Here is an 18898-nt window from a genome sequence, read left to right as displayed (position 1 = left end):
CAATCCTGTCAAATATTCAGTAATGAAACCTGTCATCTATAATTAGAGGTATAAAAAGTTGCCTCACAGTTCTACTTCAATGCAATTGAGCTTTTGACAGTTCATTACTTGTTAAAACAGCCACAGAGTACAGATGTGAGCAGGTTTTAGGCCATATGGTGCAGGTCTCGCTCTACAGAAAATACTAAGATATTATTTGTGCTTCTTTGCTTGGTAGACAAATATTATTTTTGATTTTCCACAAGCTACTGACTGCATGAGCAGTTGTGATGCGTCACGTGGGCTGTCATTAGGGATGTTTTGGGGAAAACAACATATAAATGGCAAAACACTGATTATTTGTATGATTTCATCATATCAGCCCATGTGAACCAGCTGCCTGGATCACCAAAGCTTGTTGACGATTCCTGTAAATGATTTCTGATGTGAAATAACAGATAAGAAAAAAAACAAAACGTTTTATATTTTGCCATGTCTGTTTTGTGTGTTGCAAAAGTTTCTTGGCTGCTTGAGGTTTTAAACCGTTTTAGTGTATCCAAGAAGCCATAAACTGCACTGAGGAATTTTTCTCATGAAACAATAATGCAGAAGCTGGTGCTGACCCAAATATCTGTACATAACAGCAAACATAATGTCCCTGTAACCTCAGGGAAGTATCTCAGCTGCATTCACACATAAAAAAACACATGTTACTTACATATTCTTTTGACAAATGAAATTCGGCAATGCATTTTGAAATGAAATGTAAGTAATTTGCAATTGATGCCAATGTTACAATTTATTTTTTCATCATATTTTGTAGTTTTCATAAATTATTTGTAGTTTTTTAGTTAGACTTTTTTTTTTATGAGTAAAGGCAGTTGACTCTTCTTGAAAATGAGGATAATGCAGTTATTTTTTAAACCAATTTTGATGTTTATTTTGTACAGAATCCAAACTGCCTGGATCCTTTTAAACTGGCAGATGCATGGCTAAACCACTGAAAGGAATGACTCATAGGTTTTGGTATCTACAGTTCTGTTTCCAATGAGTTGGACTGACTTTACAACTCTTTTAAACCCTCTTTTAGGTCACTATTAAACTAAAATGGATGGCTGGATATGTAAAGCGCTTTGGGGTCCTTAGGGACTAGTAAAGCGCTATATAAATACAGGCCATTTACCAAAAAAATACTACTATGAATTTATAGTGAGCAAAATATTTTCGAAAAAATACTGGAAAAGTTAAGTAAATATAAAGCACACATCCACAGGCAATCTCACATTTAATAAAGTTAATTTGGCAAAGGGTCAGCAACAGTCACAAATGTGAAAAACGCCATCAAATGGCTATAATTGAGTACATTACATTATGGCATAATTTGTGTAAATATTTTTGAAATCACTGCTTAGTAGCATTTCCAAAATGTATGAAAAGCATTAAAGCTGAACAACAATCAAATTTTGGTAGAAGAAATGCTGCTACCCATACTGCCATAATACAAGCATATAGAGGAGCATGACTCTAATAAAGGTGCTAATCTGTTGGTCCTGTGTCTGGATATGTCACTCATTGAAAACAGCTGGCACATTATAAAATTAAAATAACAAAAGAAGCTTGCAGTTACTCACTAGATAAAATCCTATATCAAGTGGCAAAACATTTTCAAAGCTATACATTTTTCTCTGAGTAGGACCATCATAATGTTAAACATTTAACAGGCTAACAAAAGCAGAATTAGCATACTTAAAAAAAGTTATGTTATTTGTGTACTGTTTTCACTTTAATTTTATGGTCAAACTTTTGTGGAGTAAAGAATTTTTTTCCAAGCACAAATTTAGTTTTAACATCTCAATGAAACAAAACTTACCATTTAAGAATTTTGCAAAGACTTCAAAATGACACAATCTCCACTAATGCCCTGTTCAAACAGGCATATTTATCTCAACAAAAGCTTTTTATTGGAAGATGTTTGGAAAATAGAAGGCAAAGCCAAAAGCATTCAGCTACATCATTCCAAATGATAGAGAGAGAGACAAATTTACATTACAATTTAAACAATATACAGAGAAAAAAAATACAGTTAAAGTCAGAAAACATGTTTTTTTTTTTATTTTATTTTTTTATCTTTATCATGCTTAGATTTTGAAAATTTTCAGGCAGCTTTTAACCTCTTTGCGTTAAGCAAAGTCATAGAGAAGCTCAAAATTGAAGTATTTTATTGTAAATCTAATGAATGAATGCATTCAGACTATCCTATAGCTGCTTTGACTTTCTGTGTATTTAAAATCATGCTGAAATATTCATGTGAACTTGCTTTATATACATTCAAAGCACCATTAAAGTGTTTATGAGAGTAGTTTTTTTTGTCAGGTATACCTATTACAGTATGAATTTTAGGCACAGCCCTTGTATTAAAACACCAACTTTAAAATCTGGGTTTGACGTCTCTTTCGGCTTTTAGCCAGGAGGTGTTCTCATCGGCTTGTGCTCAGTCCCTTCCCCTCCTCCTGCTGCCAGCTGGAAAAAAGAGAAAAATAAATATTTGTCAGCCATGTGGATTAGATTGTTGTCGAAGTCTAAAAGATATACTGTGCTGAAGTTTGGCATCCAAACTCTCATCACTGCCCAGATGGAAACATCAAGCACATGGAGCAGGAGTGATGATGATGACTTCCCCTCTTGGGAAGTGTATAGTCTCAGAAACTATACAGATGGATGCTGACTGGATGTGGGTCTCACAAAATGTTGTATAACAGCCACTGAAGCGACACATTTCTGCATAGCTTTTGAGGAGAGCATTGTGGCAGCAAGCATGACAGCAGATGAGCAAAGAGACTGCAGCTGGAATAAAGGAATGTTGATTTTTGGGGAATTGTATTTGCATCTTTCTTGTTGAAAGTTAGATGAGAAGACTGATACCATTACTGTATGCACAAGACAAAAATGAAGCTATAGCAGCTGGCTTAACTAAGCACAAACCCGGAAATAACTAGCCTGGGTCTGTACCAGCACCAGTTAATGATTTGTCATCTGTTTAATCTATAAAAAATCGGTATTCTGAAACAGCACGTGGTTTTACAGAAGGCTTTGTGCAGGACTATATTTTTTTGGCATTACAGTGTGATTGCCAGCCATCTCTTCTGTCTGTGTTAAACTAAGCTAATGGGCTGCTGGCCCTCTCAATCCATAAATGAGAGTGGTATCAGTTTTCTTATCAAACTCTCAACAAAGAGTGAGTAGTGTAAGCAGATTTCCCAAAATGTCAAGCTATTCCTGTAGGTACCAAAGTGATTGCAGGGATGTGTTGGACATATGGTACAGGAAGAGAATGGAGCATAATTGAAGCCAAAGTCTTAAAGTGACAGTCTAAACTATCTCACACTGTGCTGCATTAATTACAATTCCAGGTCTCATTTCTTTCTGTCTTTCTTTCTATTTCTTTTTCCTTCTTCTTCTTCTTTCTTTCTTTATTTTTTACCTATAACTCTTCTGGGATTATTTCCTCTGGAACTGCCTTCTATAAAGGCAAAACAAACACACAAATCACACATTATTTATGAATTCTTTTCCTGCTTTCCACTTCCTAGAGACTTGGAAAAAAAAACTCACTTTGGATTATTTTGGTAAGCCTTGATGTGTCAAGATCGCTCGCTTCAATGGTGGAAACTTCTGAAAGATCGACTCCTGATGGAAAAATGAAAGTATCTTTAAAGTGATGCTAGAATATTTGGCAAAAAATATCAGATAAGCGTAATAACACATAAATTCTAACTAAATACTGTTTAATAAGATTTAAAGTCTATTATATGTATTTAAAAGTCACCTATGATGTGTGTATAAATTATCTTTATTATATTCTATATTATTTTATTTGTGATAGCTAAATTCAGAGAGCTCTAATCTTATCTAAAATCAAATCTAACAATAATTTATTAATATTATTAATTAATAATCACACAAACAATCCTTATTTTTAAGTTTCCAAAGCATTTCACTGACCTTCCAGATCAATGTTGCTGGTACCAGTGCTGACTGAGTATTGAGGCCCTGGAAACAACAACATTTGTGAGTTCTTAATATCAAGTCATATGATTGTGTTTTACACTTAAGAAATACTTACCAGAGACAACCCTGGTAACCTTTTGGACGGGGTTCTGCCTTTCAATCACCCTGGTAACCTTTTGGACGGGGTTCTGCGTTTCAATCACCCTGGTAACCTTTTGGATGGGTTTCTGCTTTTCAATCACCCTGGTAACCGTTTTTTTGATGGGTTCCCTTTGAATGACCCTCGTCACTTCTTTTACCCCAGGAAGTGTAAAAAAGCAAAGAAGCCATGTTTTACTACACTGAAATCAAGAGTGCACAGCATTGTATACTGATCAACTTCTGTACAGCCAACACACACAAAAAATAGTTTCAGTGAAAAATTTCCATGAAAGAAAAGGCGATTCCTAATCAAAGGATATCTACTAATACAATTGTGTTATAATTTTCTACAGCTTTATGATTTGCTTTAGCACAGCTTTATTTTAAATACATGTGACTATTATGTCAGTGATATCTAAATACTGTGTTTCAAAATTTGTAATTAACTAGCTTTCAGTGCATGACTGCATGTAAACTGACAAGTTTGGCTACATAAAGTGCACTGTGAATTCCTGGTTGGTAATCTCATAAAGATTCCCATAGTTTTTAATGTACACTGTACCCTCCCTGCCCTCACTGTTCACCATCTTGACTACCTTAATGGAAATGGAGTGATACCAAACAATTTATGGCAAGTGGAAAGAAGAAATGTCAATGGATTAATGAATGCTAATCTTAGCTAACTGCCTAATGTTTTTTTTTTCTTCTCAGGCATTGACAGGTATTGTGTGAGTGCCTCAGGATGGGGCATTGAACAGTTAGCAGAATGTGGTAGCTAGATCAGCAGTCATAATCAAATATTACGGTTGTCATTAGATGAGGAATATATTGTTTTTATTTTTTTCCACTGGTCTTTTGAAATTCCTCAGTTTTGTGCTTGCAACAGTTTTATTAAATATAACTGGTCATACTTCACTGATTAGGAATCAAATGATGTTGATATTCTTTAATCACCATTACTATACTTTCCTGAATGACACAAGTGACAGTCCTCTATAATAACAACAGGAAATACAGAGTTATTAATGACAGTGAAACATGCAAACTACTTACTCAAAAATGTAAGGGGAATTTCCTGATATCTGAATCCAGAAATGTACTGTAAAAAAGTAAATACAATTGTTAAAGCATATTAAATGTCTATGCTGCATAATAAAGCATATAATTGCTCAGCTCAGCTGAAAAATATAAATAATTAACAACAATAATGTTCAATCAGAACCATTTTACTAAAATAACCACTAGCATAATCTTCATTGTATGTTCTATTTCTTATACTTTACATGGAATTATAACAATTTTGTTACGACTTAAATAAAGAATAAAAAAACTGCAAACTAGACCCAACCCAACATCTCGGGAACTTTAAAAACAAAAAACAAATTAACCTTAAATTGAATATAAGAGATGAGCTTCGTCAGAACCATCTGGAGTTCCTGGGATCCAATAGGGATTTCTACAAGACAGCACAGGGCGTTGACCGCAATTAGGTATTTACAGTTATCACGTTTCTTGGCAGATTTATAAGACAATAACTGGATGAAAGTTTTACCTTCAGGATACAACAGCTTGTTGACAAAGTGAATGACTCCATTTGTGGCCATCATATCAGCCTCAGGGACTTGAACAGAATTAACCTTCACAGTGTTGTTTGCCTAAGGACAACCATTTCAAACAGTTACAGACAAGAAAACCACAAAGTGTTGGGTGTGAATGAAACCACATACTAAAATATGAAGAATAATCTCTGTCCCACATTAAATATCATTAGCTTACTGGAGTCACTGAGTTTCAAAGTGACTTTTAATCAGACAATATTCATGAACACTACCATATAAAACAGTTTTACTGAATACTTAACTCTTTACGATTAAATTTAAAAAAGAAAAAGAAAAAAAAGGGATTTATCTGAAGTATAAGGTTTAATAGATTAAGATATATAGTTTCCATCTGGATGCACAAAATACCTACAACTACAATTTTAAGGTTGCTGCCCTGGAGGGACTTGAGAAGGTTTGTCACCCCAGGCTCCAAACCACCGCCAATGAAGATACCATTATTGATGTGATACAGAAGGATGGTTCTGAGTGCATTTATGTCCTCTGAAATAAAGCAAAGACACACACATAAGCTATTATTGTATTTTGCATTTCTAACTAGACTTTTACTGCCCAACAAATAAATAGACAAAAATGTCTTGTAAACTTACTCTTCAACACAGCCATGTCTCTTTCACTTAAACCTGCAAAAGCCTTGTCGCTTGGGGCAAACAGAGTAAAGCCTCCCTCCTGTCGAAGCACGTCAGTCAAGCCAGCAGCTTCCATCAGAGACAAAAAGATCCTAAAGAGCAGAGAAGAAAACTGTAACTTGGCTGTTGTAGACGCCTCTAAGGGATGACATATTGCAGCAACAGCACTTTCCCATTCCCATATGTGCCATGTGGATTTAATGTAATGATTGTCAAGATGTGGTTTGAGTATTATACTGGTTTTTAAGACCACAGTCCATTTATATTACCATTGTACTTACTTGAACCCTCCGTTTTCTGTCAGAATCTCGTACATAGTTTTTTCTGCAGGTTTCAACAGAGTCCTCATGAGATGAAGGGCCCCATTGCTTCCTTCTTTACTGCCTCGTATCAGGCAGGAATTCTCGATGCACACAGCCTGCAGATGTGAAACAAGTTGAATAAAAGAGAATAAACTTGAAATCTCAAAGATTTGAAGATTGATTGAGGCTATTGCCTATAACAAGTCTTTAATGGCCTCCAGCTATAACTACTGGGCAAATCTTTAGAGAAGAGTACTCACTGAACGATAGATGAAGACCCGAAGAAGTTTCCCTCCGATGGTCTCCAGCTGCTGGCCATTGTACAGCTGTCCCAGAACAATCTTATTCTTCAAGATGTGGTTCTCCAGGATAATTTTGAGTAAGTCCTGATCCATGGACATTATTTCATCTGCAGAGGAAAGAAACAGTTTTATGATTCTCATTTAAAATTAATTACACCAGGAAAAAAATACATTTACATTTAAAGCACTGGCTTCAAAAAACTGTATTCTTACTACTTTGACTACCATTACCCTAAAGCAGTAACAGACATATTTTGACCAAAGTCGACTCTGTACTCATTGACCTGGCAGTTCTGCAGATAAACCACAAATAGTGTCCTACAAATGACGATAAATGCTCTGTAGGTCCATGTTCACAGACAGACAGAGGGAATGTTTATGGATTGAGCAAGAAATATCATCATCTGTCACAGTTTTCCTGATTTTCTTGGACGTGTCTTATGTCAAGATAGACAATAAATAGATAAATGCACAGAATAAATGTGACAACATTAATTGATAACAGTCACTTTTAGATTTTCTTATTGTGGAATTCTTTACATCCACTGACAAAAGATTATCAATATAAATAAGATACAATTTTTCCCTAGCTGACAACAATTAATTGTTTCTTAAAACATGAGAAGCATAGCGGCTACTTTTTCCACATATGACATTAAGATTTTGCATGAATTCCATGAAGCATTTTTAAAAAATCGACATTGCCACCTGCCGAGTGGATAAGAGAGGAAGTGCAAGCGGTATAATGAGGAGTATATGACTCACCACTAAAGACACTGTTGAATGGAGCCAGTAAAGTGTACTCTGCATCTGATCTCATGCCACTAGAAAGGCCCAGCTCAGACACCATGTCACTGAAGGTTGACTGGGAACTTCCCAACAGTTCCATTACCTGCTTAGCTTAAAGAGGTAAAGGAAATCCTGACGGTTTTAGAATATGAACTATAGAAAAAATATTTACATATTCTTCGATATACATATTGTGTAATAAACAAGGCATGCCTGAATAGGAAGCAAAGAGGTGCTCTAACCTGAGTCTGGAACAAGTGCTTTGTCAATAATGTGGATGACACCATTGGTGGTGACAATGTCCTTCTGACGCACCATTTTAATGCCATTGACTGTCAAGCTTTCGCCATCACAGCCAATTTCAATGTTGTTGCCCTCCAGTGTCTCATAAGAGGTGCCAGCCAGGATACCCTCAGAGCACTGGATTGAGTCCAGGAGGTGGAAAGACAGAAGAGCTGAAACAACAATAAATAAATAAATAAATAAATAACTAAAATATTTGAGTTAATATATGATTTAGTTGTGTAAGTAGATGTTTGTCTGATACACTGGGACATTAATGTTTTTTCCTTTGTTATACCAAAGTCAAGGAGGTTATATCCAAGAAACCTGCATATCCTTTAGATCCCAGTGGTCCTCTAGTGTGGGGAACTGTTCTGATCTGAGCACGGCACAGCAAATATACATGAGGAAATACAGATGAAGTACAACTTTTTACTATCTCTTGGTGCTTAGATTGATAATTACCTTGAAGGCCTTTTAGAAATTCTGAATTCTGATTCTTTAAGAAATCACAATGTATATCTCAACACTTTAAACAACAACAAATATTACTGATAATTATACGAGTATATTTTATGAAGATACATATAGCAGTAAAAAAAAAAAGGCCATAAAAATGTCAAATTATGTGTTACATCATATGTTTTCAAACTCACAATTTAATGCTTGGCTTGAAAGAAGAAAGTTTTTTTTTGGTTCAAGTTAGCTTTTAAAGCTAAATAAGCTCCAGATCTATTGTGGCTTCATCTGTTTTGAATTGGAAGAAGCTCAATGCGCAACCATACTCCCAGCAACCACTACATTTCTTTTCCAGTACTTCCATCAGTAAACATCGTTCTGCTTCAATTAACTTAACACTAAAAATAAGCCTTTGAAGAAGTCTGATTTACCTTTGAGGGCCTGCTTGTCACTCTGAATTCTTTCCAGCACATCGATGCCGAGCTGCTCAAAGGCTTCATTGGTCGGGGCAAAAAGAGTGTAATGTCCTGGCTGACCCAGTTTCTCCAAAAGCTCAGAATTTTGAAATAGATCCTAGAAGATTATTTCACCATCAATATTATATTTAGTGAACTTCATTATACTGCAAAGCAGCATACAAAGAAAATATTCACATTATAATTGTATAATAGTAATTGTAAGTGTCTTGTATTACATCAATAAGTCTTTAACAGCAGGGTTTGCAGTTTTAGTTGTTAATCATTTTTCTCCTACCAAAGCTTGTACTCACACTCAGGGTTGTCAAGTCATCGTTAACTTCAATGACATCTTGAATAGTGTTTCCAATAGTACTGATGACGCGGTCGATGACATGCACGACTCCATTTGTGGCGATCTGGTTGGCGTAGATGATCCTGGCGCAGTTCACAGTCACTATCTGTACACGACATCTGTTTCAGTGTAATACCCCTGACAAATGGTTAATGTAACATGTTAAAATAACACTGAGTACACACCCCATTGGAGTAATGGTTAATATGGAGATCAAGGTCATTGTACATGGAGGTGACTTTTATTCCATTCTTTAAGTCTTTGGTCAGGAGGCGCTTGTTGACCATATGATAATGAAGAGCGTTGTATAGTTCAATATTGACGTTGCTGACCAGCGCATCCCTCACTGTCTGTTAGATGAAAAAAATTAGTTGTTAAAATCTCAAAGATGGAGATCTTCCAGAGCTTTTTGTTTTGCACTGACTCACCGTATCCAAATTATCCCAAGCCTCATTGCTGGGAGCAAAGAAGGTGAAAGATCCTGGTCCCTCAATCTCAGGTCTTAGCTTGGAAATGTCAGCGTAGTTTTGGGTTGATGAGGCCTTCACTATAGACAAACTGCCATACACGTGGTCAATCGGGGCAACTAAGAAAGAAAAAAAAATCACAATAAGGGTCGAGCGTTGTTTTTGAAAACAGAAATAAGACACAATCTTTGAACTGATCGATTGGAAAAAAACGTGTCAACAATATGCTGTGGCACTTGCTTCTAGTTTATTTGGTCTGATCTCAAAGCTAAAACACAGCTGTTCTACAACTGTTCTACAAAACAGTACAGGCCATACCTGCAGGGCAGCCAAGCATGCCATCCATTTTCATATACCCTGGGCAGCACTCATAAATCACAGTCCTGCAGGAAAAAAACACACACATCAAAAATATGGATTTGCACATATGTTTGAGATACCAGTCATAATAATACATGCAAGAAAGTAATTTTTCTTGCTGCTATGTTTTTAGTTGAATCATCATTCTGTGATTTTCTGTTTTCTTCAGTGTTTCCAGATGTAACCCATTATTCTCTGCATTACCCAAACAGACCATGTGATCCAAAGACTTTTGCCAAAACCTAATTGTGTTCATGCTAGCATTACAGTAGTAGATTTATATCACCAAGGCCTCCTCTTTTAAGCTACAGAATTAGTCTGAACTCTATGTGACATTTATATTAAGATGTCTGTCTTGAAAGTCTGATCAGTAATTATATCTGAGATTACAAAATGTTGGTTAACATAAAAAATGGATTTGATGGACTTAGTTTAGCTAATCTGGACGCCAGCATACACGTTTTTGAAACAGACTTTCATACTGAGAGAATAGTCATTTTGATTTATGTTTTGACACATTTTTATTTGCTGTTGGACACACATATGAAGAGCAGCGGCATGTTCTCCAAAATGCCTGAGATCATAGCCTGAAAAGACCAGTAAAATTCAAAGTGCAGCTGCACAACATAAAAGATGTCTTACATCAGCAGGTTCGACCATGCTGAAGCTATAGGATTATCTCTTCCTGTGGGAAAACTGGTCATTTGAATATATCTACTTTACCGCAAATACCTAATGAGTATTCAACAGTAAAAAGACTCCCAAGATGATGAAAACATCAGAGACATAGCTATGAGGAATAAACAATGCCATATGCACCAAGAGTTGGCAGGGGAGATTATTGAGGTAAACTGCCCAGTTTTAATTGTCAGAAAAAATAAACACTAACAGTAGGAAAACTGCTTCTTTTCCAAGTCATGGCAGTTAGTTTATAGTAACAAGTAGTATTGCTTTTGGCAATGCATATACTGATTCCAAATACAAGAAAAATAAACTAAAGGAAAAAGGATGTTAAAGTACAAAAGTTTAGCAGTTCATTTCTATCAACAGTATTCCTGTGACAAATGCATGTCAAATCTGCCATTAATAGTTTAGAACAGTTTAGGCAAGTTTAGACAATAAAGACTGAATTTACACAAGTTTTATGGCTTTTAAGGGATACATGTGAGAAACATTATACAACATGGTGACAAGATGAATTGCATGTAAGATGATGATTTATAGTCTGGACTTTACTTTACTGTTGCTCTTATCTGATTATTATGTTTCAGCCAACAGACCCATGCTTCTTGGTCTGCATCAGAGTTGCAGGGATTGGGATGAGATCACACGAGCCCCATTGAGGCAGAGTCAGCAAAACCCTCGTAACATTGCTTTCCCACACTGTGGAAATGTGTCTGGCTACGGAATTGGAAACTTTTGATTTATCAGCATCTCTTCAAAAGTACTGTAAGTACTTCATGGACGACACAAAACTTTGTCGTTTTGTATCGTCCATGAAGCGTAATTTCAATTAAACCCACCAAAATTTTTTTAGCCTGGATTCTGAAGGTTTGTTAATATAAAGCTTCTTTAGAGGCGGACCTGCTCTGGCAGAGAATATTCTCTCAGAGGGTGAAGACAAACACTTTGACTGGCTAGATAAAGTTAGGCTGAGCACCAACTGCCATAAATGGAAAAGTTCTATTCAGGTCTCACTGTCTTTGATTATCTTGGTGAGCTAGTTACCCTGAAGTTCTTCAAATGATCACAAAAGGCACTGGTGATATTTTAGCTTAAAACGCACATGTTCTCACCTACAAGCAAAATTTAGAGCTGGTAAACAAAATCATTTTGCAGTTTTAATAAAGCACTTCTGAAAGTTATAACTGACATAAATGTTTTGCTCTAATGCTGGAGGACTACTAACATCTGGGGGATTTATGGAAGACAGGGTAGGAGGAATGATGGGAGGAGCAACAGGCTTGGTTGGAGAAGGTAATAAAATTGGATGCAGTTAATGGATCCAGGAGACTTGGCCTCCTCAATCATATAACTCGTACTTTAAAAAAAGAAGAAGCTCAATTTATTTATATTCGACCAGATTATCTAGTTCTCTTCTATGGGAGAAAAGTCTAACTCAAACTGAAGTTGACTTATTTAATTTAGAAGACTGTAACAGGTTTAAATGAGTAAATCAGTCAGCTTTAACTGCAGCTTTAGCCCATCCAACTTTTCATTGATTATATAGTTTCTTGTCAGACTTCCGCTAAAACACAATATTTTGACTGTTTTCAACCTTATCATTTGCCGATTTCAGTGAGCAGAGGGTATTCATCATGAAGAACTGAGCCTATTTAGAGTGCAAAGCATGACTCAGTCAAGCGCTGAGGGCAAACTCAGTGTGAGTGTTGTATGTATGTATGTATATGTGTGTGACAGGAAGAAAAAGAGTAAAAGGGTCTGTTAATAGCCACAAACTTGATTCATGTTTAAACTAAAACTGCTGAGATTGCTGGAATAAAACCAATAAAGAGGTTTCTTATAATGGCTGAGCTAAACGCTTTTCCATTCAAGAATACAGTCAACATTTTGCAGCCACATCATATCCTGGAATCAGTGGTTCACCACTGTGGCATCCAACATCAACCGACTGCTCAAGTTATGAGAACCCTAACTTTTAGTTTAGGATCAAACTGGACTGTTTTCTAAAGAAAGAGTTTAAAGGCTGGATCTATAAATGTGTTTTTCATTTTAAGTGGTAATGTAATTCAAAGTAAGATAACAGATGTCTATCTCTGTGGAAACATCCGAGTTTCCATGAAAAATGAGGGCAGGGGGTGATGTGTGTGTGTGTGTGTGTGTGTGTGTGTGTGTGTGTGTGTGTGTGTGTGTGTGTGTGTGTGTGTTTGCATGCGCATGTTGGAGGGGGTGGGGTGAGGGAGTGGGGTGGGGGTGGAGTAGAAGAAATGGGAAAAGAAAATAAAGAGAACAGTAAGCCCACATAACTGCTGAGTGAATGTATTTGTTTGAACTGGAGGTACAGTTTTTCCTGTTGGATACACAAAACAAGCACTCACGCTTTCTTTCCACAGATGGACCCTCTGTACCAGTTACGGCAAGTGCTAAAGTATTTCTTCTTGGTTCCCATGACTTGCTGGAGGGCGCAGACATTGGGTCTAAATGAGAATTTATACCAAAAAATGTGATGAAGAATTAGTCAGCAAGTAAAACATCAGTAGGAATCTATGAAATTATTCACGTGTAAAGGATTATTTAACAGCCCAGATGGATAAGACATCAGGCCGTCAAGCATGAATAATTATTTGGCAAATACTACTGCTGCTTTTGAAGCCAGACAGTTAAATATGAATAGTGATAACGACACATGCTGGATTAAACATGTCCTAAGTGAAATGCAAGATTTTAGATACCCTTCAAAAACAATACACAATTAATATTGTTGAAATAGTTGGAACTTATAGAGTTGTACAATATACAAATGTGCAAAAATGATAACAACTGTTCAATGTTCATGCATGCACAAAAAAGAGCAAAACAATATATATAGATGAGCTTACCCTTCTTTTCTGGCTCTGATTCTGCTGTGGGCAACAATTTTGTCATAAGCTGAGGAGTCAGCATTATCAAATGTACAGAGCACAAAAAGTGCACAGGCAACCACAAAAAGGAGCTTCATCCCTGATTCCTTCGCTAGCCCACCCAGACCCAGAGTAGTGGGAGCAGACGGAGAGCAGGAGTTTATATTCCACAAGTCTCACCCACCCTAGGAGGATGGCAATTTTTTTTGTACATGCATGGACCACCCAGCACTTAAAAAAAAAACCCATATGACTTAAAACATACACTGGGCTTTACCATTTATAATCAAGGATTGCAATCTTTTTTTCTATATTAACTGATCAAGGAAAAGCATTTTTAAAATAGCGAGACAATTTTTGATTGTTAGCAGTTTTACCATTTTTTCAAATTAACCTTTTTGATTCCTTGTCTAAATTTGAATGTGCACATTTGCCACAAAATAATTTCCATAAACATGTTTTAGCCATATAAGAGTGATTCTAAAAGTCCCTTTATGAGTTTATGCTTTCACTTTATGGAAAAAGTTGTATCTAAAAATCTGTTGTGTTGTATTGCATCTGCACACTGATTCAAACGAAGATTTGAAGGCTCAGCACACATTCTCAGTGCACAGATGCAAAATATTTCAGTTTGTGTCTAGTGCTTTGAAGCTGAGTGATGCATGATAGATATAGATATTGAACAGATGGGATACTTGGGATGAATAGTTCAAATGTATTTTGCCTATAAAAGTGTCCTTTATTTGGAGTACAAACAAAGGGACATTACATAATCTCTGCTCTGAACAAATTCCAGAACTAGGAATGTGTAAATCTTTCAGAATGCTATTTGCTCCACCTTGTGGCTGTGGGAGTACAAGCACCGAGGCTCACAGTGCTGTTGGACATGGATAATATTGCCCATGATTACTTTTACATTCGAGGAGGAGTAAATATTGAGATACAGAAGTATCTGAAAGTATCTTCCTGTTTAGCAGAAAACTATTTTTGTAGTCTTTGAAGTTCAGCTCTTGTTTTCAGGTCTTTGCACCTACTATTCACTTGTCAGATGTTTTCATAGTGGAGCCGTGGTATTTTTTAAGGCTACAAAGAATGGAGTCTTGGGGCAACACTTAAGTGCTGTAACACAAGTAGTAACAGGACAACAGGAAACTTGCACTGGCATGTTAACAGAAGCGTCTTAAAAACAACTTCACATATACAGAGCACAGGAAACGATTGTCTGGGAAATGTCTCAGATGTGGAAAATGTAAAATCCCACAACTGTTACAAGGAAATGATAACAGGCTGTATCTTGAAGATGAACAGCAGGAACCCATGTGCTAAGCATATGAAAGCAATGTATATGTCATCTTTTGTTATTTCCAAAAGTTGCAGCTCTCTTGACTATTAATAAGCTAAATTACTCATGGTGCTGGTTAATGATCATTATTTGTTTTCACTTTGCAAATATCAACAGTTCTGGAATTGTAATTGTTATTTGTACCGTAACCAAAGGTTTTAGTTATAGAGTTCTGTTTGGCACATGTTGTGAAACCAATCTGGTTTTAACCAGATGCTCTAAATAGGATAAGGAAAAGATTGTCTTAACCAGCCAAGTCAGCGGATTTTTTTTTTAAAGACCCTAAGACCCAATACCGTGCAGACATTGACTCAGTTTAGTTTTATTTATGTAACATCAGTTCAAAACTGCAGTTATCTTAGTGAGCTTCATATTGTAGGTAAAGATGTAGGTAAATATTAGAGAGAAAAGCTCTCTCTAAAAGTTCCCCTTTTAGCAAGCACTTAGGAAAAAAGAGCTCAGTCTTAACAGAACGAGACCTCTGGAAGAACCCTGTTCGGGGTGAGGTAGCCATCTGCTGTGACTGGTTGAGGGGTTAGAAAGGGAGGATGGCAAAGAAAAGCAAACAGACAGACATCTGGAGCTGAACATCAGTGGACTGACTTTGTATTTTCAAGTTGTAAGCCTGAAATGAAAAAATCAGCCAATCACATTTAAAAAGTGACAGTTTGAAGGCCCAAGCTTCTTATCACCTTTATTTAATGCATTTAGAAAGCCCCTTAATCCTCTAAAATCCAAAACATTGAAATACAGTTACTATGCAGTCCCATCATCCTATTAAACAGCCAGTGAGAGATAATGGAATCGCCACACACTCGTTGCAGTGATAATCAAATGCAGTGTGGCTTTTGCACTTTGAATCAGAGCACGCTCTCTCTGAATCAGTCCTTGACACACACGCTGGCACCGACACAAACATTTCATGTGCCACAAAGAATAAAGTAAGTCTTGATCCCAAGTACGGGCTCCTCTCGTTTTACTTTTAAGTGGAAATTAAAGGAAAAGGTGCAACAGCAATCTTAACTGAGTGAGCTTTTCAGATATAGTACAAAGACCCAAACACTTTGTTGATTGGTTTCTAAAGATAGCAGGGCTACTATGGTAACAGAAACTGACATCAGTTTCATCCAGCACCTAAGGTTGCCTGCAAGCTTCAATCCATGAAGGTGTGAAACGGTCTGTGAAAATACAAACTATGAGTAACCAAGCACCAGTAGCACTGTTTCACAGGCACCTATTAGCTCAGTTAATCAATGTAGTATCTTACCTCTATTAAGCACTGTGTTGTTGACTACAGGTTAAAAGTAGCAACACGATAGGCCTCTGTACCTGAAAGGTACCATCATGACATGTTTTTCACAGGTTTTCTACTTTAAATAGTATGATTAGTTACATAGTCATTACACAGAGGTACCATAGTATTGTCATTAGCCAACTACACTTGTTTTTTTAATATCCTCACAGATCACTAGATGGTGCTTCATCTCCTATTTGGAAATAAACCAGTTTTCTTCTAACCACAGAATCTCTCAATCATGAGAGAGAACCGGAAATATCAGTGCTGAGTGCTAAATTATTAACAGTGGTGAAGCTCTCAAATGTACCAACAGCCTGTAGTTTTACTGCATCAGTTTCAGTGATCAATAGTGTAAAACCATACAGGTTTCTCTTCCATTTAGGTCAAGGTTGGCAAAAGGTATACTGGGCTTAACAGCTAATTAAAAATGACTTTTAATAACCTCTTACAAAGAGTCGTGGATGTAAGAGTTTTATTACTAGAGCAGTCATACTAAAGCACTAACATTCAAACAGTTGTTCTTTTCTGTAGTTCTTCAAGGCAGACCTCATTTTACAAGTCGATTCACAGTTAAATCTACAACATGTCATATTTATAGTTGTGATGAGAAGAAAACATATATGGGTAAAAAAGCCACTTGATTTATCTTAAAATGAATGACTGTTCAACTCAACTGTTCTTGGTCTTTGGTTAAAATAACAATTACAAAAATGGCCAAAACTACTTTAAAAGGTTTTTTTTATAAGAAGAGCTCCAAATGTAAGAATTTATAGTTCATAACAAAAACAGAATTAGCATTATTTGTCATATATGAGAAAGAAAAATATGCCTTTAGTGTTTTTTTTTCCTCTAACACGTCACACAGTCTGTGAGAAAAGGAAACATATTGAGGACAGCTGTGCAACACTATTCCATAGAAGAAGGACTGTATAAACAAGTAGAGAAAAGGTAAACTATTTACTAAATTCTTTTCTCCAAGCACAAACAAGATTTAAGCAATTAGGTTTGGTTTAGTTTATTAAGATCCTCATTAGCTAAAGCAGCTACTCTTCCTGGGGTCACGGGTCTTTAAACTTTAACAGTGCACTATTACAATCTCCACACAGATGTATAACATCATAATAAAAGCATAAGAGTTAACTGTTTTATAACATTTAGAGAGGTTTTTTAAAAAAGAAATCTCATCAATATTAATTGGCAATAATTAAAATCATGAAATGACCTGGTTGAGCCTGGTCTTTTAAACCCAGAAATCCCATTTCCTATTTTAGCAACTATCTTGATATGTTCTGTCCAGGATAATTTACTAAGATTATACACAGTACAATGGTCTCATGAACTTGGTCAACAAACACACCATTAATAGAAACCTTTAAATTTCGAGTTTTTCAAATAGAAAGGTTAGAACCAAGTATAATGCTATTTGATTTACAGACATTCAAAATCACTTTATTGCTCCTTTTCCACTTAACATTTAACTCTTTCTTAGTGGTAACTAATATATATATTGATGAATAATTTGGATACATAGAAATAATAGCCTTATTAAGGATGACTGTTATGCCATTAGGAAAGATAACATACAACAATGGGCCAAGACATCTTTCTTGGGCCATTACACACTTAAAACCCTGACATCTAAGTATGTCCTATTTCCTGTTACTTAAACAACTCCGTCCTTAATAATACAGAGAGAAGCTGGATGGCTTCTATTCTACTGCTGACTCCAGGCACATGTGGCTAGGCCTACAACACATCGCAGACTACACAAGCACTACCAGCATCACCAGCTCCATAGACAGCGTGTCCAATGACCTCAATACCTTCTACACCTGTTTTGAGACCTCCAGTTATAACACAGAGAGGAAACATACACATAGGACCACCTGCCCCTCATCACCTCGCCTAACAATCTCATGAGCTCAGGTACACACAGCAGTGAGGAAGCTCAACCCCCATAAGGCAGCAGGACTCTCAGAGCATGCCAGCGAGTTAGCTGATGTTCTCTTCTTCATCTTCAACCTTTCCCTCGGCCAGTGTGTCAGGATTAGTGATGGAACTTTAGCCAGCATTACTACAAATATAGGTATTCCACAGTAAAGTAACTAAGTAACATTTTATTTCTATAGCACCTTTCAAGATAAAATCAAAAAGTGTTTCAGAGAGAAGCTAAAACATAAAAACAGAAATCAGCCAAAAGCGAATTTACACATTCCTCACCCTTGCTGAAGATACTGTACCATTGAACCATTCATTCTCAAATGTAAAATCAAGATGTGTCTCTGATTATCTGAGAAAAATTTAGTTTTAGCTGATTTCTAATAAGAAATAAGTTACGTATTCTATTTCTAGAATATGTTTCTATTTCTACAGTATTTATGGGTCCTATCATTAATCCTTTTCTCAGTAGTTTAGAAGGCCCTGACATAGACCAAACACACAGAAATGTCATTGCTTACCAAAAGACAACCAAACAACTGGAGGACTTCTAACTGAAGAGAGGCACATGTGGTAGCAAGACAAGATAACAC

General features: G+C 36.3%; 1 protein-coding gene across 2 annotated transcripts; it reads right to left on the bottom strand.

Annotated features, from left to right (window-relative positions):
• Nucleotides 1-1917: 1917 nt before the first annotated feature.
• postnb (periostin, osteoblast specific factor b) lies at nucleotides 1918-13871 on the bottom strand. 2 transcript variants are annotated; one of them, XM_026192838.2, is made up of 21 exons: nucleotides 13708-13871; nucleotides 13207-13305; nucleotides 10106-10170; nucleotides 9749-9906; nucleotides 9506-9670; nucleotides 9280-9426; nucleotides 8942-9083; nucleotides 8012-8224; nucleotides 7746-7880; nucleotides 6939-7087; nucleotides 6658-6794; nucleotides 6338-6468; nucleotides 6100-6230; nucleotides 5681-5783; nucleotides 5517-5584; nucleotides 5182-5227; nucleotides 4103-4279; nucleotides 3982-4029; nucleotides 3592-3666; nucleotides 3461-3499; nucleotides 1918-2499 (listed from the first exon to the last, which is right to left on the bottom strand). In XM_026192838.2, exons 1-21 carry the CDS (start codon nucleotides 13824-13826, stop codon nucleotides 2471-2473), a joined length of 2376 nt encoding a protein of 791 aa, XP_026048623.1. In that variant the 5' UTR covers nucleotides 13827-13871; the 3' UTR covers nucleotides 1918-2470. The 2 variants fall into 2 exon arrangements, with proteins under 2 accessions (XP_026048623.1, XP_026048624.1); XM_026192839.2 differs by lacking the exon at nucleotides 3461-3499.
• Between the last annotated feature and the right edge of the window lie 5027 nt (nucleotides 13872-18898).

The sequence above is a fragment of the Astatotilapia calliptera genome, chromosome 14, assembly GCF_964374335.1.
Source record: "Astatotilapia calliptera chromosome 14, fAstCal68.1, whole genome shotgun sequence".
NCBI lineage: Eukaryota > Metazoa > Chordata > Actinopteri > Cichliformes > Cichlidae > Astatotilapia > Astatotilapia calliptera.
The sequence above is the reverse complement of the archived record's forward strand: the minus strand, read 5'-3'. Positions and strand labels throughout refer to the sequence as shown.